We start from the raw sequence: 27,558 nt of genomic DNA, 5'->3' as shown, positions 1-27,558 counted from the left end.
TGGCTTATTTCACTACGTATGATGTTTTCCAGTTTCATCCATTTAGTTGCAAACTAAATGCAAACATGATTCCTTTTTTTTTAACCTCTATGTAGTATTCCATGGTGTACATATCCCATAATTGCTGTGTCTCTCTGCATACTTCATTGCAAGCTTCCTCTCCAGGTGCCACAAGGTCCTGATGGACGCGGCCAGTGGTTTGCATCCCTGAGTGGCCGTCGGAATCCCTGCATGGTCTGAGGTGGGGCTGAGAGTTTGCCCATGCAGCCAGTTCCATGGGCTTCTGGTGCTGTGGTCCAGGGACCCCCCTCAGACCGGGAAAGAAGGCCATAAGGGTTCTGCCTCCTTGTGCAGTGAGGGCTCAGGCCCTGCCTCTGTGGAGCAGAAGCCCCTTTGCCTTCTGGCCTGTTTCCCTAGTTCCTTGGAGGCATTCTGAAATTGCCATTTCAGGAAGGATCCAGACCTCTTTCCGAGACACCTTAAAATCAAGCTTTATGAGCGGTTCATTTTGTTTGTAATGATTTGGTTAATGATTCTTACAAACCTGGTGAAACCAGCTTCAGGTAAATTATAATTACATACCCCCCACTTCACGTACACACACAGAGTTAGAGGAAGTTAGGGCTAGACAGTTCTCCCCCTAGACCACCAGCAGGTGGGAGGGGAACGGGGCCCAGCCTGTGTTTTGCCCCCACAGTGGTCTCTTAGCCACCTTGGGGTGGGGCAGCCCTGCAGCCTCCCTCAGACACCTGGTTGCGCCCCAGCTCTGCCCTGCTCCAGGATTGGTGCTGCCAGCGCCTAGCAGTCGATGTTTTTACCTGTGGCACACAAGACAGTATTTCCAAGACGTTACATGCGTGTTCTCTTGCTGCCCTATGACTACAAACTTATCAGCTTAAAATAGACATGTTATTGACAGTTGTGTAGGTCAGCCGTCCATGTCCAGCATGGCCCAGCTGGCTCTCTGCCCTGGGTTTCATGGAGCCGAAACCAAGATGGTAGCCTTTCTTCGTGGAGGCTCGGATGAGATGCCTCCAAACTCGTTCAGATGGCATAATGCAGGCAGCTGTAGGGTTGAGGTTCCCACGTCCTTGCTAGCTGTCAGCTGGGGATCACTCTTAGCTTCTAAGGCTGCCTATATGCCTTTGTTGCCTTCCTCCTTCAGGATGTCAAGATCAGAGGCTGGGGTCCATCCCACCCTTGGAATCCTTCTAATCCCTCCCACCTCGGCCTCCTCTCTCCTCTGCCTGACTCCTGCTTTTAAAGGCTCAAGTGATTATATCAGGCCCACCCCCGTAATCCAGCGTAATCGCCTTATTTCAAGGTCAGCTAATTAGTAACCTTTCTTCTTAGTTCCTCTGCAGAGCCTGGGGTGCTGCCCACTGCAGCACGGAGATTGTGTTGATTCAAGAGAAGGGGAATCGTAGAATGACATGTTCAGAATCCGGCCTCCCAGGGAGGATGCAGGATTTCCAGCCCATCCACGGCAGGGGCCCGACAAGTCCCTGGACTTAGCAGCTGGGTCTGGGGCCATTCACTTTTCAAACCCAGGGTGTTGTTCCTCCTGAGAGCCCTCACGTCTGAGGACCAGTCAGATTCTTGGACCAGGTGTCTGCAAGGCAGAGTTGCCTCTGTGACATTTCTGGGCAATGCCCTCACCTTGATTGTCATGACTTTCACCACTGAATTACACTTACCGGCGGCCGTAATGCTGATGAGCAGTGCACCCACGTGGGAGACCTAGGAGAAGCTCCTGGCTTGCATCTGCACAGCTCTGACAGTTGCATCCAATTGGGGAGTGAACCAGAAAGAGTTGGAAGACCTCTCTCTCTGCCTCTCCTTCTCTTTCTGTGTAACTCTGACTTTCAAGTAAATTAATTAATTAATTTTAAAAAAAGGCAGTTAACTACCCCTGGAGCCTGTGTTCCAGATTAAAACAACTAACTGCCTTTGGGTGTGGGTGGAAAGCTGCATTTCTCTCCCTCTCTCTGTGTGGCTGTGCTTTAAAATAAAATCCAGGGGCTGTAATAGACTCTTGCCCTCTCTGACGAGGGCTTTGAGAGAGCTCCGTCGTGTCTGGCTCTCAGCCTGGCTTGCGATACCTGTGCCACAGACACTTGTTGAGTAAATAAAGTGATTTAATGCATTGCCATGCTTTAATGTATCAGAGCAGTACAGGTGCAGTACAGGAGCAGCATGAGAGGTCACACTGCGTTGGTGCTTTGAAAGTAGAAACATCGTCACGTTCCTGAGTTCTAGAAGCTTCTTGTGCTCATAGTACATACACAGGCAGCCTGCAAACTGACATTGGACAGTCTTTGCCCATGTTGTTGAAGGAAACATGTTAACATCCTGTTTTCCTAGCAGATTTGAGCGCCTCGGTGGCAGTGCATGTGTGCATCTCCACGGTGCCCTGTGCGTTGTGTGCAAGAGTGAAGGCTACCCACCCTTTCCCAGGGCACTCCTAAACGTAGTGGAGTATGGAGAAGGGGGCTCACCGGGAGCAAAGTCAGTAGCCTTCGTACTTGTTTCACCATCAGCAGGTGGCCCGGTTTTTGTCTTGGGCCTTCAGTTTTTCTTCCCTGGAATTGCCGCAGCTCTCCCTGCTTTTGAGGACAGATGAGGTCATAGTAGTAGTCATAGCTCAGTTTGCACCCAGCTGCTCTCCTACTCTTATTACACAAGGCCCCAGGCCCTTGTACAATTGCTTCTGGAAGTTTCTGGAAGTCCCCAGTGCTCTGTCAGCTGGGGCAGCTGGTGCAGCTGGTGCACTTCCCTCCCGCCTCCAGGTGCTGTGGGGCAGGGAAGCCGAGTGCTGCTCATACCAGTCCTTGGTGTAGACACAGTGGTTGCCAGCAGCATTGCAGATTTTTTATGTGCAGCCTCTGTACAGCTTCTCATGGGAGAAATCCAAGTAAAGAAACCATGCTGGGAGAAATTGCCCAGGTCTTTGGCCACAGCTTTCTGGCTGGATCTGTTGGTTTTACCCTCAGAGTAAATCCTTCCCAGAGCCTCTTACCCCTCCTAGAGTGTGCTGGGGACAGTGACACCAGCTCACCAGCCCTGCCTCTACTCCAGCAGGGAACCAGGCCCAGGATCCTACCACAGAACTCTCCCTTTAGCAATGGCTAGGCCAGCTTTTCCTGTTTTCTAGGCCCAAATTGTGTGTCTTTTCTCCTCTGCTAAACTTTCTTTTGGGGTACCAGAGGGAAGAAGTGTGTCAGATTTCAGAAGCTCTGTCTAGGAGCTGGTGCTGTGGCACAGTGGGTTAAGGAGCCACCTGTAGTGCTGTCATTCCCCATGGGATCAGAAGTTGGAAGTCCCATCAAGCTGCCTGCTAATGCATCTGGGAACGCAGCTGAGGATGACCCAAGTGCTTGGGCCCCGCACCCACGTGGGAGACTCGGATGAAGCTCCTGGCTCTGATCTGGCCCAGCCCAGGCCGTTGCAGCCATTTGGGGAGTGAACCAGCAGATGGAAGACCTTTCTCTCTGTCTCTCCCTCTCTGTAACTCCGCCTTTCAAATAGGTAGAGCTTCTTTTTTAAAAAAGATTTATTTATCTGGATGCCTGTCTCTTTAAAAGCCCACCCCTGTGATCTGGCCAATTGCCTCAGTTTACCTTTTGGAACTGGTGACTTAAGGACATCTGCTTTTGTGATAGATTCGCCCTCCACCTCATACCCCAAGACTGCTTACTCATCTTCTGTTTTTCTCATCTTTATGTGAACATTTCCCGATGTGAAATGAAAGCCTAGACCAGATAAAATTGACAGGAACCTTTACTGTGAAAGTTCAAGATACTAAAAAAATCCTCCAAATGATTGATAACCCAAAGTGTCACTTTCCATAGTCCCCAGATGCCGTGAAAAATGCAAGCTCTACTTTAAATGCAATAAGTAGCCTCAGGTGCTCCTGCGCCCCAAATATTGCTTTCATATATATGTAATTATTTTTAACTGAAACACTCAGAAATGAAAAGTAACCCCTGCCCTTCTCTCTTTCACTGCCTGCAGATAAAGCCCAGTTTGGTTTATTTCCACCACTCCTTTTAAAAGATACTCCTTATATGGCAGTTTCTAAGCAGCAACATAACTGTGTGATTAAAATGTCAAAAAGAGTGAGGAACCTGGCCTCCGGGAAGAGTGTATTTGGAGATTTATGTAAAGAGAGAGCCCTGAATTGGGAGAAGGCTGTGCCTTCGAGGTGTGGGGTGGCAAACTTCAGGAAAGATTCTGGCTACTCCTTCCAGGCCCATGTACCCCCTTCTCCAAGCTGGAAGAGGCCATTCTTTTGCAAACTGCATAGGTGGCACCTGCAGGTTCATGGCTGTTAACCTCTTGTGGGCATGTCTATTGCTTATTGGCATTTTAAGAGCCCTTCATAACTTGGAGAGCCCCTTGCCCTTGGATCATATGTTGGGGCTCGGGAGAGTTGCGATGAGGAAATCTGTCTCGAGTGCAGGCAGAGTGGGTTTAATTTATGATCAAGAACAACCCCTGTTGATCTGAATTCTTGTGACCTGGGCAGGTTGATGCTCCAGCCACAGCCACTGACCCCTGCCGTGAGCTGACAAGAGCTGGTGATCAGCAGTGGCCTCCCTTAGGGGCTTGCCCTGGCTGCAAGCATGGTCTGAGTCCTGACCCATACCTAGAGCATCTGAATCCACATTGTGTCCAGACCCCCAGGGTACCCTGTGCATGCTGAAGGTGGACACGCTGCTTGATCTTGTGTGGCGATCAGCCGCCGGGAGTGCTGGGGAGGCGGGCCTGCTCCTGGGAGACCAAGCAGCTTCCAGGTAAGCCCGCTTGCACGCTAATACCTGACAGGTCTTGTTCCTAAGAGCCTCTTGCCTTAAGTCATAGCTAGTAGCCAGAATATCATGCTATCTGGGTAATTATGGTGTGGTATTACAGTCTGGTTAAGTGGAGGGGATTAACCTTTTATCACTTGGTCTGTGTAAAAGGAGGAAATTATTTTCCTTGAAGGCAGCTTGTGCTTGGGGATCTGGAGTAGTGTTTCCTTTTAAACAAGGAGCTTCATGTAGAAAGACATTGGGCAGTAGTTTTCCTGACAATATGGGGGTTTTGTGGAGGTGGGTTTTTCAGTCTTGAGCTCTGTCAACAAGAAATGTGGTTGCCGGCCAGCGCCGCAGCTCACTAGGTTAATCCTCCGCCTTGCGGCGCCGACACACCGGGTTCTAGTCCTGGTCGGGGGGCCGGATTCTGTCCCGGTTGCCCCTCTTCCAGGCCAGCTCTCTGCTGTGACCCAGGAGTGCAGTGGAGGATGACCCAAGTGCTTGGGCCCTGCACCTGCATGGGAGACCAGGAGAAGCACCTGGCTCCTGCCTTCAGATCAGCGCGGTGCGCTTTTGGAGGGTAAATCAATGGCAAAGGAAGACCTTTCCTCTCTGTCTCTCTCTCTCACTGTCCACTCTGCCTGTGGGGGAAAAAAAAAAAAAGAAATGTGGTTGCTTGTGGGGAGCAAACCGGACTAGACTGAGTTACTCGAATTAAGACTTATTCTATGCATCTGCTCTCCCACAATATGGCGCTGGGAGAGAAGTAAACAGCTTCCGCACAGCTGCCTCCAGTTCAACTAATAAACTGTAGGACTTGCTCCTGATTGGAGGAGAGCAGCGTACTCGGCGTGTGGGCAGCCGAGTTGGGATTGGCGGAGGAGGACTATAAAGGAGGAGAGAGACGGCATGCACCAGGAACATCTATGGGGAACATCTAAGGGAACCCGTGCAGCCCCCGAGACGAGCCGGCCGGCGGTGTGCCGCTCCCCTGCGGAAGTGGGGAATGCGGCCAGGGGGAACTGCCCTTCCACGGAGGTGGAAGGGATAGTAGCCAACCCGGGAAGAACCAGCAGCAAACCCGGGGAGGGCCGAGCAGACGAAAGAACAGCGCAGGGTCCTGTGTCGTTCCTCCATGAAGAGGGGGAGCGACATAATGGTGCCGTGACTCGGATATGAAGCCTAGGCAGGGTTTAGTGTCGTTCCCCCATGAAGACGGGGAGCGACATAATGGTGCCGTGACTCGGATAGGAAACCTAACTCGGTTAGGAAACCTAGGACGGATATGAAACTTAGGAGAAGAATTGGGAAAATATCGGAGAGAGAGACTAGCAAACAGCCTAGGGAAAAGCCGGACAAAAAAGGAGCCGGAAGAAGCTATTGAAAGCCTAGGCAAGACCCATGCTGAGGGAGGCAGGACAAGGACTCAGTTCAGTCCACGGAGACCTCTGTGAACGCAGGGGCAGGGGTGAGGCTCCACACAGCGACTGGTTGAAAATCTACCTAAGGAAAAGTGAGGGGCAGGCGTCTGACCAAGCTGTTAGGACATGGGCACCTGCATCCCACATCTGAGTATCTTGGTTCAAGTGCTGGCTCTGGCTCCTGATTCCAGCTTCCTGCCAATGCAGATGCTGGGAGGTAGCTGGTGATGGCTCAAGCAGCTGGGTCTCTGCCACCTATACAGGAGACCTGAACTGAGTTCCCAGTTCCTGGCTTCAGCCTGGCGTGGCCCTGGGTGTTGTGGGCACTGGAGTCCCACAGGCCCTTCAGAGGGCACTCACCCAGTTGACCCAAGGACCTCTCACTAGGTCGCACCTCTCAACATTGCCACATGAGGACCAAGGGTCCACCACAGGAACCTTCAGGGATAAACTCAACCCATATCTACACCGTAGCACCGTGTATGGGCCACAGACAAACTGATGCACTGTTTGAACCTTCGTCTGCAAGCCTCAGATTGGGGGAAATGGTGCTTTTCTCCTAAAGTAATTAGGGGTGGATTAGCATATGTAAATGGTTAACCTGTGTGACTGCTGCCTGTATGTATCATGTTCTTCAGTATGTTCCAGGTTTCCTTTCATGTCTGGCATTAATAGTAACTGAGCCTGGGAGCACCCTGGCCTACTCTGTGCCCCTTGTTGTAGGAGGGTCACTCACGGCTTTTAGCTCTGGAACAGATGGAGGCCTGATTAGGGGAGCTGAGGAGGGAGGGATATGGTATTTGATGGGTACACCCATGTGTACCCATCACACCAATCATCTCCTGGCTACTCCGTGCTGAGTCTTCCTTGTGGTCACTGGTTGCTCCTGAGCCTGTGGATGGAAGTCACAAACACTCTGGTCTTGGTGCTCTCTGCAGCCTCTGGGTTGCACTAGTTCCACGTTCCAGCCATTCATAGCAACCGTTATGCATTTCAGAGCCTGCTTTTTTTTTTTTTTAAAGATTTATTCATTTATTTGAAAGGTGGAATTAAAGAGAGGGAGAGGCAGAGGTAGAGAGACACAGAAAGATCTTGCATCTGCTGGTTCACTCCCCCAAATGGCTGTGATGGCTGGAGTTAGGCCAGTCCAAAACCAGGAGCCAGGAGCTTCTGCCAGGTCCCCTACATGGGTACACAGGCCCACGTATTTGGGCCATCTTCTGCTGCTTTACCAGGCATATTAGCAGGGAGCTGGATCAGAAGTGGAGCAGCAGGTCTCGAACCAGCACCGCAGGCAGCAGCTTTACCCACTGTGCCACAGCGCCAGCCCCAGAGCCCACGTTTTAAGAAAGTGCTAACTCCTAGACTGTTTTTGAAGGATGTTTGGGGCAGGTAGATTAGGGCCTGGGTAGAGATCTCTCTAGGTTTAGCTCACTCTGAAGAGTTCAGCTGATCAGAAGCGAAGGTGTATTGAGTAGCAGCATTGCTGTTGATTGGGGTGGTTGTGAGACAGCAGACGATGATAATAGAGGACTTTACCTCCCCAGGTCCTCAAATTGGGAGGACAGATACAAGTAGTCATCGTACCTTAGGGAGCACGTGGGAGCCGCAGGTGTAGGCAGATTCTGATGCTTGCCTTGGTTCCATTTCTGTCTGCACTTCTTGCTACTTTGTTCTACTACACATACACTATCTACTCCCCTGTGTTTCCCCCATGTGTATTTCTGTGTGGATGTTCGTGAAGTGTTTTAGGTAAAGTCTGGATACTGCTTTGTAGCCTGCGTTCCTCACTTAGATAGTGAGCATATTTTCTCTTTCCCTCATAGCCATTTTCACTTTTTAAAAAATCCTCTTTCTACAGGGTTAAATAAAACATGGAGACAGCCATATGATTAAATACTACGTTAGTCATTTAAAAGTCCTGGTGTCTGATGTTTGAAATAGCATTCTTATTTGTAAAGTACAAGAAGTCTCTTTGATAACGTGGCTTATTTTAAGATGTTGTACATGAAGAGCATAGCTTTCTGGGGACTGGATTTTTTTTAAATAGTAGTATAGATGCTTTTGCAGTGAACCTTTAGATGGCAGCATCTCTCACCATAAATCGTATTTCGAATGGAATTTCTCAGATGCATCCGGTGCTTGAGATGGAAATGTACACAGGGTCCTCCTGCGTCAATTCTTCCTTGTGTGATGACAGAGCTGAGCCTCCCAGGATGGTTGGGGAGGGCTCAGGGCTAAGTAGGGACCAGAGTTGTAGAACTGCCTGGTGTTCTTTCCACTACCCCTTTAGGAATAAGGCAACCAAGGTAAACAAGGGAGTGAGCCTGGACCAAAATATAATGTGATGTTTGAAAAGTGTAGACAGGATAGGCAGACCTATTTTTAAAAGCAACGTAATTTAAATGCAATTCACATACCATGCAATTCATCTATTCAAAAGTATGTAATACGGTACTTGTTTAGTGTATCCACAAGGTTGTCCTACCATAACTCTGATGTAATTTTAGAACATTCTGTCACCTCAAAAAGAAGTTCCATTCCCCTTAGCCATCACCCTACAACTCTGGCAACCTTTCATGCTAGCTGTTCCTTTAGATTTGCCTGTTGTAAGCATTCCATGTGAATGGCATCATATACTAGGATCATTTTGTGACTGGCTTGTTTCACTTATCATGAAGTGTTCAGGGTCTATCCGTGTTGTAGCATGAATCAGTGTTTCATTCCTTTTTACTGTCCAATAATAATCCATGTGTGGCTAGACCATATTTTGTTGTTATCCACTGGTGGGCCATTGGTGATGATGAGCAGTGCTGTCAAAAAAGTTTGTGTGCCAGTTGTGTGAATGTATATTCATGTAATTGTGTGATCACCAGCCCTATGGCAACTCCTTGCTGAGTCTTTGGAGCAACTGCATGACTTTTTCCTAAGTGGCTCTACCACTGTGCATCCCCAGCAGCTCTGTGTGAGGGTTCCATCCAGTCTACAAACTCTATAGGTTTTTCTGAGAAATGGGGCTTGGAGGAGGAAGCGGCCTCTTGTGTCCCTGAATCATATGATGGACTGGCTTCTGTGCCTTTTTGGGAGCAGCTGTGTCAGCTGCCAAGAAAGCCTGTCTCCTGTGCCCATGACAGTCATTGTGTGTGTCACTGTCTCGATAGGATGCCCGCGTCCCCTGCCCACTCAGAGCAGAGCCTGTTAGAGGCTGGCTGTTGTAGTTCTCACCCCTGGACTGTGGAGATACCAAGCCACCAAACTGTCTTCATCCCAGCTAGTGGAAAATTGCGTAAAAAATGTCTTCATCCCAAGCTGTCCGGTTTGAACACGTCAGAGTCACCTACTTGACACATGGCGCAGGCAGCGACAGAGGCCTCACAGCAGATCAGCAGCTTTGGTTCTTGTCAGAGTTTACATTCTGGAAAGCGAGTGCACCCTTTTTCCCCTCGGCAGCTCTGGCAGGGCGTTCCCCAGTGACGTGTGTGTGTGTGTGTGTGTGTGTGTGTGTGTGTGTTTTCCAGGGCAGGGTTGGGGAGGTCCTGCTCTTCCTGCAGGCATTCTTGGGTCCTGGTGAGGACCCCCAGCGTGCACTCTGAAGCTTGCTTTGCCTCTGGAAAAGATGAGCCACACTCAGATCTTTCCCCCTGCAGGTCCCGTCAGGAAGCCCAAGTATGTGGAAAGCCCCAGGGTACCCGGAGATGCAGTGCTAATCCCGTTCAGAGAAGTGGCCAAGCCAGCAGAGCTCAGTGAGAATGGTAAGAATGTCTTCAGTGATTTCTCCCTGCACGCTCAAGCTTTTACGTGGCGGGACCTCCGTTGCAGGAATGTTTCCCTAGTATGAATAGCTGGGGCTGTCCCCACAGGGTAGGGGACCTAGTATAGATGCAGACACATCGTGTAAGGGCTGAGTCCCCTCTCCTCTGCATCGGGAGCTACCCGGCTTGGGAGACAGCAGAAGTCAGCAGCAGCCTGTGTCTGCGATCATATAGTTCTTAATACTCTGCTTTAGGGTATTTAACAGCAGGCTTTGGCTACTGGAGCTTGACCTGGCAAAGCTTGTTAATATCTTTCTTTACAGCATTGGTGACTTTTTGTTTTAATATCTGAAACTTTTCTTTAGGGGATGTTGAACTAGGGGCAGAAGAAAAAAAATCCAGGTTAATTAAAACCTTTCCATGAAGTTTTTTTTTTTTTAAAGTGAATGGAATTTTTTATTATTATTATTTTTTTATTTATTTTTTTGACAGGCAGAGTGGACAGAGAGAGACAGAGAGAAAGGTCTTCCTTTGCCGTTGGTTCACCCTCCAATGGCCACCGCGGCTGGCGCACCGCGCTGATCCGATGGCAGGAGCCAGGTGCTTCTCCTGGTCTCCCATGGGGTGCAGGACCCAGGCACTTGGGCCATCCTCCACTGCACTCCCTGGCCACAGCAGAGAACTGGCCTGGAAGAGGGGCAACCAGGACAAAATCCAGCGTCCCAACTGGGACTAGAACCCGGTGTGCCGGCGCCGCAAGGCGGAGGATTAGCCTAGAGAGCCGCGGCGCCGGCTCCATGAAGTTGTTTTGTGTTTTCTTCTATGTTTGAAAATATGTTTGGTAGGATCACATCCTTGCAGCGTTTACTCGATATATATTACCAACTCTTGGTTTTTAAAATCCATTCAGGTCTTTGCCCATTTTCCCCTCTGAGGAGCCTCTGCCTGCCTGTTCTGGGGCCTCTGGTTTGGGTGTGTGAGCTTGGCTTGTACAAGGGAGCCTGTTTGACCCTCAGTTTAGGTGAAAGAGAGCTTGGGGAAGAAAACTCACCCACTTTGGAACACTGGGATCCCTCCTCTGCATCCTTGGGGCTGGGGATACAGCCCCTTGTATTCTAACCACATGTGTGCATTTGGTGCCCCTGGTGATGTACGGTAGAGGGCAGGAAGGAAGGAGCATGTGGTGGGAAGACGGAGCGTTAGTAGCGGCTTTGGGAATATAGCTGGAAAGGAGCCGACCTGGGGACACTGTGCTGAAAATCAGGAAGAGAAGAGGAGCTTGGGCCAGGGTGGGGGAGAGATGGTGCAGGGCACAATGGGCAGGCGAGAGGTGCTATTGCAGGCATGAGAACGGCCACCTGTCCTTTGTGCCTGGGCCCCCTCTTGTGCGGGCTGCATCAGAGGACTTGTTCCAAGGAGGGCACAGCACCAGCGTGCATGACAAAGGTGGTGTGTGGTGAGGTCAGCCTTCCGCGACTGTAGGAGGCCTTTCTGGGTTGTGAATTCACATGTGCAGCAGGTCTCTGTTCTCTCTCATTTCTCTTCAGTGTGTCAAAAGGAAAATCAGACCTGTTCCTCTGAAATGAGCATCAGTCACCGAGTGTTCCAGGCTGTCTGCCCATTTTGGGTTGCTCTGCCACGCCTTCCCCTTTGCAGTCCTGTGGGTGATGATCCTGACAATTTGGCCAGCCAGTGCTTCATGATGTAACCCTTAACCTCCCTGGCTGCTTAGGAGGATTGTCCAGGCCCTGTGTAGGGTTGAGGACATCTTCATCTTCTGGTGTGGGAGTGGGGCGGGAGAAGGAATTTAGGATTTTGATTGTGCAAAGAAAGGAGGTTATAAATAGTTCCTGTTGTCAGCTCTCCTCCCCTTGTCCAAGGCAGAGCTGGCTCCCTTTCTTGGCAAGATGAGGCGTTCTGGGGCTTGGCTGTGCACTGAGTGGAATTCACACGCAGTCCTTGGTCTTGCTGGCACCACTGAAGTTTGCACATGTGCTCTCCTGAGACCCAAGTGCTGTGATTTGGCGCCATGATGCGTGTGGGCTGTGCACACAGGCCCAGAGGTTTCCGTTTCACCCAAATTAAGAGGCCGGGTGCATTTTCATCTTTGTAGGTGTGTGGGGAAGGCATGTGGCTTGTGTTCATGGGTGCAAGGTCATGTGTGAAGGTCGCCATGACATCAAAGGGAGCTCTCTGGTCTTTGGTTGATGAAGAGACGGTTGCCTAACAGAATTGAACTTGACAATTAATGAAGAGTGAGGTGTTCTGTAACACTTATGGAATCCTTTATGTTTCAGTGGAGTTAATTAAGACGGCCGTATTAAAGGGTAGATTTTTGTGTGGAGGACATTGAACCTAAAGGAAAGGTTCAAGCCAACAAGAACTAATCAAGGGTAAAAATTGGCTCAGGCACATACAGGTGCATCACAATCAAGCCCTAATTTATAGGATTTGTATTGGCATCATGACTTGGTTTTCCTTTAAAATTTGGTCTTCTGTTTTGAGTACTTCCACTGGACATTCTTAAGTAATTCTTTTTTTGTTTTTGTTTTTTTTTAAAGATTATTTATTTATTTGAAAGGCAGAGGCAGAGAGAGATGTTTCATCCGCTGGTTCACTCCCCAGATGGCTGCAACAGCCAGAGCTGGACCGATCGGAAGCCAGGAGCCTGGAGCTTCCTCCGGGTCTCCCATGTAGGTGTGGGGGCCCAAGGACCAGCACCATCTTCCACTGCCCTCCCAGGCCATAGCAGAGAGCTGGATTGGAAGTGGAGCAGCCGGGACTCAAACTGGCGCCTACATGGGATGCCAGCACTTCAGGCTTTACCCCCCATGCCAAAGCACTGGCCCCCTTAGGTAATTCTTGAACACTCTTTTCCTGGTGCTGTCAGTAATTGCATGACAATTTTCACCCAACAAAGCCCATTGAAAACCACTCCTTGTGAAATGCTTTTGAAATTTTGTGAAATATTGAAGATTTGTGAAATACCAAGTTATTCCTAAATATTTAAAATACTCTTTCCAAAGGGGCCATCAAAGAAGGGTATACTTTTCTCTAAAAGGAGGGGAGAACTTCCACTTTGCTTGTGGCCTTGTCCAAATACTGAAAGGAGATTGTGGTCACAAAAGGCTTCCAAGCCTTGGCAGCTTGGATGATCACTGATGTCATAAATAAGAGTGTTAATTGTTAAATGAATACCAGAAGTCACTGTGCACCTACTCCCCACATAGGACTGTGGTCCTTAATGAGATGTACTATGAGAATTAACTGCAAAACTTTTTCTCAAGCTCTACTTTATATGTTGTGTGTGTGTGTGGGTACAAACTGTTGAATTCTTCACTAGCATAGAGTTGGTCTTCTGTATATAAAATTCAATGAAAAATTAATCTTAATGAAGAATGGTATGGGAGAGGGAGTAGGAGGTGGGATGAGAGTGGGGAGGGGAGGGCAGGTATGAGGGGAAGAACCACTATATTCCAAAAGTTGTACCTTCATTAAGCAAAAGCTTTTATAAAAAAATTCTTTTCAGACTCTAGTGTCTTGTTTTTGCTCTAGTGGTCATGCAGCACCAGAAATTGGTAATTGTTAACTCCCTGAAGTTTAAATCAAAATAAAAGAAAATCAAGAACCATTTTGAATTTTCTTATTAGTTTATAAATGAATGTAGGAAGGGGTCTTTATCAAGTTACTAGAAAATGCACATTTTGAAAAAATTATGAGTTTCAAATTTCAGGGGCACCAAAATAGACTTGTCTTTTTCCATGAACTTTTCAAAGTGCCCACTGGTAGGCCAATTTCATGTTTCAGCCATCTGAGAAGCTAAGAAAGAACCTTTTTTTAAAAGTTTACCTGGAAACATTTTTTTAGGAAAAGGAATTTCGGAATTGTAAACTATTTTTGAAACCCAGTGTTTTCTACTCTATAAAAAAAAAGTGACTTAATAAGGTCATCAAACAAAAATACAAATCCCTTTTTCCTATCAGATAGTCTTAATAAGCTGTGTGTCATACAGAATGAGCTCTTTATAAATGAGCTTCCTTCTGTTAAACAATTGTAATTGTTTAGGGGAAAAATGTCATCTCTCCACAAAACAGTACCTCTCCCTAAGGGGGGACCTTAGATACATTAGAGATAAATATTAAATTATAACATGATTCACAGCCTTTTTTGAAAAAATTAGGAGCAGTCCATTTAGCTTTGCTTCATATATCATTAGCAACTTGAGCAACCTTTGGGGGAGGGATGAGAAAGTTTTTAGGCTCATGAGTCACTGCTCAGGGAAGATCAATCTCAAATCATTATGAAACTTGTTATCTGTAAGTATGGTTAGCCAATAAAATTACCATATGTGAAAAATAGCATAATTTGGCTGGTGCCGTGGCTCAATAGGCTAATCTTCCACCTAGCGGCGCCGGCACACCAGGTTCTAGTCCCGGTCGGGGCGCCGGATTCTGTCCCGGTTGCCCCTCTTCCAGGCCAGCTCTCTGCTGTGGCCCGGGAAGGCAGTGGAGGATGGCCCAAGTGCTTGGGCTCTGCACCCCATGGGAGACCAGGTGAAGCACCTGGCTCCTGCCTTCGGATCAGCGCTGTGCGCCGGCCACAGCGCACCAGCCGTGGCGGCCATTGGAGGGTGAACCAACGGCAAAAGGAATACCTTTGTCTCTCTCTCTCACTGTCCACTCTGCCTGTCAAAAAAAAAAAGGCATAATTTAACATCAAACTATCTTATTAGGAGGAAAGGGTATATAGATTTAGATATAGATTTAAATAAATATTTTACTGATGCCTTTCTTTAAAAAAGGATTTATTTATTTGAAAGACAGAGTGATAAAGATACAGAGACGGAAGAGAAGAGAATCTTCCATCTGCTGTTTATTCCCCAGATGGCCACAACAACTAGGACTGGTCCAGGCCAAAGCCAGGAGCCTGGAGCTCCATCTAGGTCTCCCATGTTGTTGTCAGGGGCCCAAGTGCTGGGCCATCTTCTGTTGATTTTCTAGGTGCATTAGCAGGGAGCTGGACCTGAAGCAGAGCAGTGGGACTCAAACCAGCACTCTGATATGAATGCTGGTGTTGGCAGGCAGCAGCTTAGCTTACCGTGTCATGATGCTGCCTCTTGTGCCTTATTTTGATTACTCTTTCAGACATTCAAAATTATGCAGGAAATTAAAGAAGTATAAACAAAGGTGGCACTTATCTACCCACTTCTGAGTTTAAAATCTAACTACGTATATCCTGATTATATTCTTCCTTTCTCAGGAGTTAACCCCAGTCCTATTTTATCTTTGGCTTTCAGCTTCTTAGAATGGTGATGCATCTTTCAACCAATGGTTGAATGTTTAGTTAGATGAAGTACAGAGAGGCAGCTTCCCTGGTATGTGGGTGGTGACAGGTAGCATGTCCATTCTTTCTGCATTTCCTTGAATAAATACTAGTTAAGTTTTGTGAACAGCACTATACTGGATGCTATTTCAGATGGGTTATCAAGCACAGGATCTTTTTGCACAGAGCCATAGGGTCTGGTAGAGGATTAAGGACCTGTAAAGACAGAGTGACTGTCATACAAGGGGAGAACTAATACTGACTTAGCTTTGGGATAACTTGGGAGTTCAGCAGATGGAGATCTAGAGCATCAAAAGATTTCCTCCCAGCTATGCCTCAGGGTTTACCTGGTGTCTTAGTCCGTTGTAGTAAAAGTACCATAAGCCAGATGGCCTAGAAAAAACCTAGTAGTTATTTTTCATATTTGGGAGGCTTGGAAGCTGAAATAAGGAGCCTGCAGGTTTGGTGTCTGATGAAGGTGGGCTCCCTGGCTGCCAGAGATCCATCTTTTTACTATGACCTCCAGGGGAAAGGGCAGATGAGACCCCCTGGACACAGCCCCAGGACCCAACACTCCCCAAAGGCCCTCCTTCCTAATCCCAACACTGGAGGCCAGGATTTCAAGGTGTAATTGGGCGGGGAAAGGGCACAAGCATTCAGACCATAGCACATGGGAGCAGACTGGGATGGGGTAGGGCAGGAAAGAGATGAGGCTAGGGAGAATGGTTAGAGAAAGACTTCAGTAATTAAATGAGAGAGTGAAGTCTCACATTAGACTAGGGACAGGGACGAAGAAGTGAGGAATGGATGGTTCTTGAATTCCAGGGTCCTGGACGCTGTCAGGGACAAATATGACAACTTCTACTGGAGGGGAGGGAACCATCCATTGTGGTTTGAGTTCAGTTTCAGGCATTCTGGCTTTGATGTGCTGGTGGAGCCAAGGGAAGTATGTCCAGCCAACAGGTGGAAAATAGAGCTGAATTTGGGACGTCAGCTGGGCAGCTGTTTGCTTGTGGTCATGGGGCAAGGCAAGATGAGTTAGACAAGGGGAAAGGAGACAGTAGGACTGAGACACTTTGGTTCTTGATTTCTGATTGGTGAATAGCATGTGAAAGAAGCACCAGCAGGAGGCATTGGGAGGAGAACCCATCAGAGCAGAGTGCCTAGAACCATGGACTTTGCCTCTGCATGCCTCCAATGACAATTGCCACTTTCTTCATGTAGGACAGAGCTTTTATAGGGTCAGAACGCTGCAGGAAAATCAAAAGAAGAGGTGCAGTATTGAAAGAAAGAAAGAGAGAGAAAGAGAGAGAGAAAGAGAAAGAAAGAAAGAAAGAAAGAAAAAGAAAGAAAGAAAGAAAGAAAGAGAGAGAGAGAGAGAGAGAGAGAAAGAAAGAAAGAAAGAAAGAGGAAGGTTAACAGGACTATTTCAGGAGAGCTGTGAGGATGAGTTGAAGTTACAGTGATATGATCAGGAAATCTGATTGATGGAAATAGACCTAATTCTCTTACCCCAGGGAAGTTGAGTGGGTCAGGGAATATAAGACATCAGTTATTAGGGTGCGAAGTGTCTGTGGCTATGTTTTTTATTGATTGATGTTTTAAGAAGGAAAATTAAACACAATTATAAACTTTGTGCAAAGGTTTTCAGAGTGTGCACCTGATCTTATAGGTGTCCCCAGGACCCTCCTGGGGTTTGTAAGGTGAAAACTCTTTGTATAAGTTTCCATTTCCCTTATGTTGACATTTGCACTGATGGCACAAAGCAGCAGTTGTCAGTGAAGCTTGTGACACCTTAATAAATGCACATCAAAGCAGGGGCAGTGGCTACACTAGTAGTCAGGGCATCCTTTACTGCTATGGAAGCATCAAAAATAGTTCACCCAAGAATGTCCTTGGCAGAGCACTTAAATGATGGTGTTAAATCTTGACCCTTGACTACTCATGTTTTTAATGTTCTGTGTGACAAGATGGGAAATGTGCACAAAGCACTCCTGCATGCTGAAGTAGGGTGGTTGTCTTGAGGGAAAGTGCTTGTGTGATGGCTTGAGTTGCAAGCTGAACTAGCCACTTTTTAAATGGAGCATCAGTGTTATTTGAAAGAATGATCTACAAACCATGGTTAGTCATAAATAGGTATTTGGCACACATTTTCTCAAAAAGGCATGAAATCATGAGCCTGTCATTTCTAGTGGAAAACAAGAACAAAAGCAAAAGCCTGAAAGGATTAGTTGCTAATGAAAAAGCTTGACCTTTCAAATGAGAATCAGGGGTTTGGGAAATGTGCATCTGTCACAGTGATTCTGATGGCTTGCTAAGACTTTTTGTTTGAGATCTGTGGTGATATTAAGGAATTTTGATATGATATAGTGTGCCAGCATTTCTAAGAACTACAAAGTCAATATTTCCCAAATGATCCAATGTACGATGTTAGAAAATCTTGCATAAAAAATAGTGCTATTTAACGTGTAAAAAGGGATCATTGGATTTTCCATAAGAGTACAAGAAGTTCATTGATCGGATTCAGAGTCAATGTTGTGACTTACCTTTAAGAAACTATCTATCAGATTTTGTTTAGGTATCAAAGAATAATCTGTAATTAACTGAAGAGGCCCCTCTCTCTGGCTGCAGTTTTTCACATCCTGCAATCCAAAGAACATAGCTCAACAGATTGAATGCAGAAGCAGACAGAATCCAGCTGTCTTCCATTAAATCAGGCATTAAAGAGATTAGTAAAAAATGTAAAACTACGTCATTCTTCTGAACTTTTAAAATTGAAAGTCTATAGTTAATTTTTATTAAGCTGTCAGTGTCATTTTAAGTAATACAAACTCTTAGTTTTAATTTCTAGTACAATAAATATTGATATAATTCATGAGCCAAGCTCTTTGGAGTCCTCAGTAATTTTTAAGATTGAGCCCTGAAACTTTAAAGTTTGAAAACCCACAGGCTTGAAGGAAGAGAAGAGAGGGAGGAAAACAAGAAGATGAGAAAATGGATCTGCAGTCTGTTAGTTGCTAGGTTGAAGGGCGGAGGAGGTAAGCGCCAGTCTGACTAAAGAGAAAACGTACATTCAGGACACTTTTCTAAAGAAGAAATCAGGGGTCAGTGCTGTGACGTAGTGGGCTAAGTTTCTGCCTGAGGCACCTGCATCCCATATAGGCACTGATTCAAGTCTTCGCTGCTCCTTTTCCGATCCCGCTCTCTGCTGGTGGCCTGAGAAAGCAGTGGAAGATGGTGCAAGTGCTTGGGCCTCTGCATCCTTATGAGAGAGCTAGAAGAAGCTCCTGCCTCCTGCCTCCTGGCTCCCAGCTTCAGATCAACTCAGTTCTGGCCATTGCAGCCATTTGGGGAGTGAACCTGTGGATGGAAGACCTTTTTGTCTCTCCCTCTGTCTGTAACTCCATCTCTCAAGTAAATAAATCTTTGAGAAAAAAAAATAAAGAAGAAATTGTAAGTTTGGTGTTAGGATGAAGTGAATCAGATGAAAAGCTTAAAGATAATTGCATGATCACCGTGTTCTAGTATTGCAGACTAAAAATAATTATTGAGACAGCAGGTTCATTGATAGAAGGTCCTTTTTAAGTACTACTTTTTTTGAAGTCCACGGAGGGAGGGAATGGAGATAGCTGAGGAGGAGGAGCAGCCAGAAAGAAACAGGAAGATGCTGGCACATAGAAATCAGGGAAGGCAACAGATTCAACAGGAAGCAGCTGTGGGGAAGTAGAGGCGGGACAATCAAGGGCCTGTCCCACTTAGCAAACCTGATTCACAAGTACCATCTTGGAAACTTGGCATTGAGTCAGTTGTTGAAGGTCCCATAATCATATTCTTAACAATGCCCAGTGCTCTGCAGAGTTTGAGGAGGAGATGAGCGGAGAGGAGTATCCTTTTGCTGGAATGAGCACTGCCAGTCTCCAGGGACCCTCCTGGCTGCCCTGGAGTGTGGCTTGAAGAAGCAGGAATTAGATGACAGAGGAAAGCAGTAGCTCCCAGGCAACTTGGCGTTTGGTAGTCAGAAAAGGGGGTAGATTTGTTGTCTTGGGATAGTACATTCAGAAAAAGCTATTTGAGGCAGATAAATTATAAACACTTAAACATTTATATTTTTAGGTAGGAGAAATACATATAAGCACATTCAAAATAGGTATGAACTTGTAAAACCAAAAAATGAAATAAGGGTGAGGAAGTATGGGCTGTTGGTGTTAAAATTGTAGACATAACGATCAGTTTGATAGCATCCTGTGGATTTTAAGGTGTTTCACACACACGATTAATTTGGAGCCTCACGTCCAGTGGGAAGTGGATGCAGCCACTTCAGTGATGAGGAAGTTGGGGTTCAGCAGCATAAGGCTTTAGGATAGACAGACAGCATCCTTCTTCCAAGACAGTAGAGCGGGGTGAGAGGAGAACTGGGAGAGGCACTGATGGTTAGGAGTTATGGTGGTGGTAACTGGGGATCTGGTCAGGTTATAAGCTATTGCTCAGTGCGGTGCCCCCAAACGTAGTCCAAGAAGACGTGAGTAGCAAAATGGAGGCAGGCAGGAGGCAATCCCAGCACAGGCCATTACCTTCCTCCTGCGGCTAACCTTCTGCAATAGTGCCGTGTTGAGAACTTCGTGGAAATGTCTTTGTGAGGAATACCACTCTCCACTTGCCCAAGGGATGCCTAGCAGGGACAAGGCCTACTATTCTCTCAATTCCAAACATGCCCACCATAAATTCTTTGGATTTTTAAGGATATGGCATGCAAAGTGTTGTTAAGAAATGAGGCCTTTCTTGTGTGCAGCGCTTATCCCTCTGGTGTTAGGTAAGGCGTACCCATTATTGCTGACTGATTTCATATTAGCAGTGTGAATAAATATAGACCATTTAGAATAGCCCATTAGAATTTTGTTTGGAGGTCGTTTTAGAGTAATAATTACCTTGGAGATAATCATCTGTATTCAGAGCAGAGTGCTTGGGGAAGTGCTTGGAGGTAGAAATGCATTTGCATTTCACAGTCAGGTTTATCACTGTGAGTTCCCAGGCAACTCATCTCCCAGAATGGCACTGTCATCCTTCACCCACATGTCCTTTTGCAAGGATGAAAAGTTGAGTGACACAGGAGTCCTGTGCGTTTGGAAGAGATGGAGCAGGCTTGATGTGGATTCAGGAGTTCAAGCTGACAGGGGCATTGTAAGAGGAAGGTCCCTAGGATGGCATTTTAGAAGAGAAAGACCATTGGGAAGCCTTTGGAAGAAAGAAAATTGCTGTGGGCTGATGGATGTGAGATGGAATAGTCTCCACTCATTCTGCCCTGGGTTGTGTTGTACAACTTAGTATAGTCAGAGTCTGGGTTGAACAGGTGACAGAACTCATGAATGTGGGCATCGCCGTTCAGTGCAGCCCACTGTTCCCCAGTTTTCCTGAAGGTAGAAGGTGGGGTTGGATGGTTGGTGGTTTGTGATTTCTCTTAAGTGGAAACCTTGAGAACCCAGGGTGTCCGTCTGCAGTCACAGCATGGAGGTAGCAAGGATGGCTGCACGGGGGACCAACGCAGCGTCCGGGGTCTTGCAGAGAATCCCAGGTGAGCCACGGGCTGTGGTCTTGCTTGTTGTTGGGCACTTTTGTGGCAGCCAAGCCTGTGCAGCTGCACTCTGCCTCCGCAGCTGCCAACTGGGAGGAGCTTCTGGCTCTGTCCCCAGAGTGCTTAAGGTTGAACCAGAAGCAAGACATTCACAATTGGGTAACTGTGTGGAGATTGTTTCAAAAGGAAAGGGGGACTTGCAATAGAGAAACTGCTGAGATCCATCCCTTGCATAGTTCTTTCCTTCCTCCTGTGTGGGATCCTCTTCCCTCCCCTAGCCCAGCTGCCACCTAAGATAAAGCAGCCACCCTGACCACACCTGGGCCAGGGGAGGGCAGGAAAGAGGGCAGTACCCATCCTGTTCTGAGTGGTGCAGCCCTTGGGTGTGCCGGGATTGTGCTGATTTGTTTTGGTCCCCGCCCTCCGTGCCCAAACACCCATCTACCTTGAGAATCAAAATGTTGCTTGAAGTCTCTGGTGGGAAGGGACATCCGTAGCCCCGCTTTGGGGGTGTGGTGAGTCTGCCCTGGGGTGAGGCTTTTCCCTGGGGTTGGCTTGGGGCCACTGCCTTTGAGTTTAACTGAAAAGATCTAGAAACATCTGGGCCCTCTTAACCCAGATCACTTAAACCTAGGTTCCCTTACCCCTGTGGTCTTCCAGAGTGACTGAAAAACTTGCACACTGGAAAACAACTCTTCCTCAACACCCTACACATGAGAACATGCAACGGGAGGGTGCTTTTCCTTTTTGGAAGATACTGCCAGTCTTGTGCTCCTTGTTACTGCCACCCTGCATGCATGACTTAGCGGAACTTGTGTGAGTGGTGATAATACACGTGGTCTTCTGGAAAGCTGTTCTGTTTTTGTGGTTCCCTATAAAAGGCAAATGTAGCCTTGCCTGTTGTTGGTGATGTTGTATCTCAAAGGCTCTTTCCTCATTTTTTCTAAGACCCTTACTCAATGTCTGATTTCCACATCTACAGTAAATGGGTTCCTGTGTGTATGTTTCTGTGTACCTAGACCAGTAGAAAAGAATAGGATGTTGAATGCCTACAGTGTATGGTACATGTTCTCAAATTCCGCCTTGTATCAGTTTTCTTTGCACGTTTGTCCTCTTTATGGGTGTTAGAATGACACAGAAATAATTTTATTCGACAACTGCAGTGAAGTCCCCTTAGGGCTTTTGGACATAAGATGGACCTCTAGCTCTGGGGTGGGTAACTTCTGGCCTGTGGGCTGTATAAGGCCTGCAAAATTACGCGGTCTGACCTTGCCAAGGCAACTGCAGACAGGATACAAAACTCAAGTCAATCTATAGTGGACTAAGTTGTAGGCTGGAAGTTTTATATGACCCTTGAAGGATATTATAAATATCCAAATGGCCCTTAGCAGAAAATGGTCCCCCACCCCTGCTCTAGCTCAATGTTTAAATCTTTTGCAACAGTAAAGTTCCCTTAAATGCAAAAAACCAGATGAGCAGAGTCCCAGGGAGGCCGGGCTTGCCAACTTTGCCATGGAGCGGCCTGAGACAGCAGCCTGATCAGCCTGCGTGGGCCACACTGCAGGGCCTTGTCTCTCAGGACACATCTCCCTGGGACTTAAAGTCTGTACTTCAGCATGGATGCTCAGTGATGGATCCCCGAGTTGGAATCCTGGTTCTGACTTTGACTGCTGGGGGATATGTGCAGCAGGCTTCCATCTTTGTTTAATGAGAACTCAGATTTGGGTCTTACCTTGGCTTCTAAGCAGTGTGGTCCCTGCCAGCGTGCCGCCTGGGTTTCCCTTTACTTCAGCTTCCTGTGGGCTGGCAGCACTATGCTCTTTCAGGGTAAGATGAAGGGTGGCTCACTGACGTACCTCTTTTTCACTTGACATGGAAACAGGAATGCTATCAGCTGATGGCACTGGGCTGCTCTGGCTCGGTCAAATATGTCACCCTTTGCACTTGAAGTTTCGTTTTTACAGTTTTCTTCCCTTGTCACTGCCCCTTAATTGGAATGCATTACTTAGAGGACAGGCAGCATTGTCAAACTTTGTGCATTGTGTAAAAATAGACAAAAGTGCCAGACACGCAGCTATCGTGCAGACTCATCCAGATGTGATCCTGAAATTCCCCGGAGGGAATGCTTCATTGTTGTCTTTCTTTGTTCCAGAAGCAAAGGCTGATAATGAACCGAGCTGTTCGCCGGCAGCTCAAGAACTGTTGACAAGGCTGGGATTTTTACTGGGAGAAGGGATCCCGAGTGCCACACACATAACCATGGAAGACAAAAACGAAACCATGGTAATGGCTGAGGAAGACGTGTATTTCGTAGCTGCTCAGAGGACACAGGACGCCATAACCATCTCTCCGTCATCCTTGGGTGGCGAAGTCATTGTTCAGCCCCATGAGTCTGGGCTGCTGTGCATCGAGATTTATTGCAGATGTTTCTTCCTGGGCTTTTGTAATGGGGAGGTGGGGGGAGAAAAAGGGAGCTGAATCTGAGAAAATGTCCACGCTGACCTTCCAGTCACCACCCGGAGAACTGCAGTGATGTGATGAGAGTGGCTAAAGGAATTCCTTTGTACTGATATGACTGTTATCTTTATAGCACCACTCTTTTCAGCTGGCTGCTTTGGTCTATGCTGTCCCCTGCTTTTATAGCTGTTGAGATTTTTGGAGGCTCAGTGGGGTGAGGAAAAGGTTTGTAGGAGATGAGGCAGAGACAAAATGAGGTGAGATCAAAGGGCTGATCTTTCGGGAGACCTCCCCGCCACTCAGGAGCTGCTCAGTTTCTGCCCTCTGCGAGGTCTCTGCGAGGAGGGTGTCCTGCCTTGATGGAGGCTGCAGTGGCTACCAGTCTCCTTCCCCTGATCACAGAGCCCGTAAATCTCCAGGCACTGAATGAGGTTGCCATGCTCATGAAACTTACAAAAACAGAATTCTCAGGTTTTCTGTGCAGAGGTCAAATAACCCATTTGTCTTCGGCAGACTTTAAATGAGAGGAAGTCTGCCTGTTTGCCATTTCTGTTTCACAAATGTGCATTCCTCTAAATTAATGCCAACACTGCCCTTTTAAATACAAAAGAAAGTCCCCAAGGAGGGGAACAGAACAAAGCTATTTATTTTTTAAACTTTGGGAAGCCATACATATATGTACCCATATATATTTATGTCTACTCAGATATCTCCCTGAATTTAAAAAAAAAAAACTGTGTTCCAATGTCCTGTTTTTTTTTTCCATTTTACTGTTTTAGTGTCAAAAACAAAAGCGTGCGCGAAAGCATCTGGTGGAAGCCGTGCTAACTCCTCCTTCCGTTCGTCTTGCAGTGCACAGCTCTGAGCCAAGGCATCAGCCCTTGCTCCACACTAACAAGCAGCACCGCATCTCCTAGCACCGATAGCCCCTGCTCAACCTTGAATAGCTGTGTCAGCAAGACGGCAGCCAACAAAAGTCCCTGTGAGACCATTAGCAGCCCCAGCTCCACCCTGGAAAGCAAGGACAGTGGAATCATAGGTAAGAAGCACACGCTTCGCAATGGAATGCTTGTGCACGTCCCCCGGAGCGTTCACCAGGCACTGCTGAAGAGAGTTTCCACGCTGTCTGTGAAGGGCACTCTGCCTGCCCTGGTTTTTGCAGAAGGTTCTGGTTCCGCACGCAGCCGAGAGAATGCAGCGTCAACTTCTACATTCCTTGAGGTTTATTTTGCAATACTGGGCTCACTTGGTAAAATTTCCAGATCAGACCTGGTCTGGGAAGTTCAGAAAACCTTCCCTCCTCACCAGTCAGTTCAATGGCTGGGCGCATGGCAGGGCAGTGAAATCCCTGCACCTTGGGAAGTCTTCCCTGCCCAATCTCAAGGTCACTTCTGTGACAACGACGCAGACATCTGTTCCCTTGAGTTTCTAATAATGGGGTCTGACCACTGTTTGAAACCAAAGGATGCCCTCCCTGAGCCCGGATGCACCCACAAGCCCCACAGTAAGTGTGGTTATCTTGAACCGATGCTTGGGGGACAAGGGTGCTATTCCTTACTTTTAGGCCAGTTTGCTAGGTGACTTGAATAACATTAAATTGACATTTCCGTCCACATCTTTCCTTCCCTAAGAACTCGAGAATTTCTATTAAATCATGAGAGTCTAGGCTGCAGGTGTGAGCTAAGAGCCATGCAGGGCATTTAAGTGCCCTTGTTTGTCCATCCTGTCCCAGACAGACCACATCTGTGTTTCTGCAGGTGGGCTTGGGCATCCGTGACTTAGCGCCTTTCTGGTCACAGGCTGGTGAGACCCTTGGGAAACGGGTGGAATGGGTCAGCCCTCCTCTGCTCTAAGGTGCTGGTGTTTCACAGTGGAGCTCTTCCACTTGCTCAGCTGTGCTCACGTCTTTGAGGCATGTGAGGCGGAACACCCAGTCCACGTTAATGTGTGATTAAAAGGAATAAAAGGCATTCGAGCTCCTTATTCAGTCACTTGCAGTTTCTTTCACTATCCAAGTTCAGGGTCATCCAGTTTGTACTCTGGAGAATGTCCAGAAAGTCTAGGGAGTGGGTTCCTCTGTGTAGACCTTACTATGGCTTTGGGAGGGGACCCTTAGCCCAAGGCAGGCAGCCTCTTCCCTCAGTTTTCACTGCAGTCAGAATCTTCCATGGGTTTTTGTTTCATGTTGCTTTAATTGCTTTCTTGAGATAAAACTTACATCCCATAGCATTCACCTGTTTAAACTGTGGAATGAATTTTGGCACAGATTGTGTATCCTTATCTAAGATGGTTGGGATCGGAAGTGTTTCAGATTCCAGAGTTCTTGTGACTTTGGGATGTCTGCACACGTCATGAGGTTTGGTCTCCATGTTGCTTTGTCCCCATCCCCTGCCTCTTTTGGAAGCACCCCCCACAGGTGGGTCTTGGGTGTTCCTTCCGGGTGCCCAGGTGACTTCCCCCAGCTCTCCCAGCTTGTGAAATCTCATCTCCTCTAGAGGCTCTCTCTTCCCCAAGGATTGGGGCAGTGCTGTGTTATCATAATCATTATTTCCAACAGACTTTTTATTTGTATGTTTTGGTCACTGGCATTTCACACCTTCGATTATAACCAAGTCAGCTTTTCCTTTGGACAGTTCTAGACTTTCTCAGCAACAGAAGACCACCTCTTCATTTATTGCTCTGTCCTCTCCGTCTCCTTGAGATCCAGTGCTGAAATTTTAGAAGTGTTAAACAGAGGAAAGAAAAGGTCCTGCCTTGGTTTTCTGTATTGTGGACAAAAGATTGAGCCGCTGGGAGAGCTCTTAATTGCTGACTTAATATAGTCCCGGACCGATGAGTTCCCTGTTGATATACAGAGCCTTCAAAAGGTTCATGGAAAATGCATATTATGAAATAATAATGGGGGGATTTTGATTTTTTAATCTGCCAAAATACATTTATCTTTTTCTTTAATTTGAGAGGCAGAGATGTGGTTGGGGGGGCAGTGAGTTCTCATCTGCTGGTTCACTCCCCAGATCCCTACAGTATTGGAACTGGACCAGGCCAGAGCAGGAATTAAATCTAGGTGTACCCGGTGGGTGGCAGGAACCCAATTATACCTCCTAGGGTGTACATGATCAGAAAGTTAGGCACAGGAACTGAACCTCAGCGTTCCACTGTAGGATGGGAGTGTCTTAATGGCTAGGCTGAGCACTTGCTCCATCCTACCTTTTAATTCCATTTTCTGTGAACTTTTTGAGGTTCCTCTATATGGTCCCTATAGTTCTCAATATTTTCTTTCAGATTTCTTCTTGTTTTATTTGATTTAGTTTCCACATGGATGGAAGTCCCGTATTATTCCAGCTATCTCCTGGCTTCCTAGCATGGTGTTGGGAAAGAGAAATTAAGAGGAGAGAATCATTGCTGCTCTCAAGCTGAAGGAGGAAACCTCCAGCTGGCTTTTCCAGAAGCCTAGCTGGCTAGGCCACGCCTCTTAATGCCTGCCTCAGTGGGAAAGGATACTGTGTGTGTCCCTGAGGCTGCCCTGCGTTCCCTGGCTGAAGCCAGCACTATACCTTGATTCAGTTGAACATGGAAAGTGACACAGCTGATGGAAGCAGGGGGATTAGGAAGTGGTCATAAATCCCTCTTTTTGGAAGGCCCCAGCTTTTGGACATCGTCTCCCCCTGCCTCCTGCCATTGCTGTTCCCTTGAAGGGTGCGAGGACATAGGTGGATGACAGGGAAGCACTGTGCTAGGGCAGTGTTCTCTCCTTCCATGTCCTGCTGAGTTAGAACCAGCTGCCAAGGGACACACTGGAGGTGTGGTGGGGAGGAGAAGGGAAAGAAGCAAGGATTTCCTCCCCAGATAGACTGTGCCATAGGCAGAGGAAAGTACTTTGTACTCTGAAAGCACACTGCTTCTTAACAGAGTAGGTGTCTGTGACCCACTGTGCTTGCCTGCTGGCTGGGCCAGGCTTTGTGTCCGTTCTCTCTGAAGAACATGCCTGTTGTAGAAGGTGTAGCCTGGGAATGGCAGCTTTTGGGCATCTTAAATATTAGGGGACAATATCGCGAGCAACGTGATCCTGGCAGGCAGAAACACAAGTGAGATGCTTTGGCTTCTGGCTTTGGGAGGCCCAGCCGTGGCTTGTGAATAGGCTGGTGAGGATCCACATTCCACATTCACAGGCCCCAGACAGGAGGTGGCGGCTTCCCGTGTACTGTTCCTTTGTAAATAGTTTACGATCTGTCAACCACTCG

General features: G+C 47.4%; 1 protein-coding gene across 22 annotated transcripts in view; it reads left to right on the top strand.

Moving 5' to 3' along the window:
• TANC1 (tetratricopeptide repeat, ankyrin repeat and coiled-coil containing 1) overlaps window positions 1-27,558 on the top strand; it is a 248,195-nt gene that overhangs the window by 150,063 nt on the left and 70,574 nt on the right. For 11 of the 22 annotated variants that reach the window (XM_051849492.2, XM_051849491.2, XM_051849484.2 and 8 more), the window contains 3 exons: window positions 9,865-9,969; window positions 23,013-23,143; window positions 24,170-24,356. In XM_051849492.2, coding sequence (XP_051705452.1) covers window positions 9,865-9,969; window positions 23,013-23,143; window positions 24,170-24,356 — 423 coding nt within the window. Of the gene's footprint in view, window positions 1-9,864; window positions 9,970-21,263; window positions 21,376-23,012; window positions 23,144-24,169; window positions 24,357-27,558 lie in introns of those variants that run through there. The other 11 variants (XM_051849494.2, XM_070070818.1, XM_070070819.1 and 8 more) reach the window with 4 other exon arrangements.

This window comes from Oryctolagus cuniculus, chromosome 3 (genome assembly GCF_964237555.1).
Source record: "Oryctolagus cuniculus chromosome 3, mOryCun1.1, whole genome shotgun sequence".
Lineage (NCBI taxonomy): Eukaryota > Metazoa > Chordata > Mammalia > Lagomorpha > Leporidae > Oryctolagus > Oryctolagus cuniculus.
This window is presented reverse-complemented; position numbering and strand designations above follow the sequence as displayed.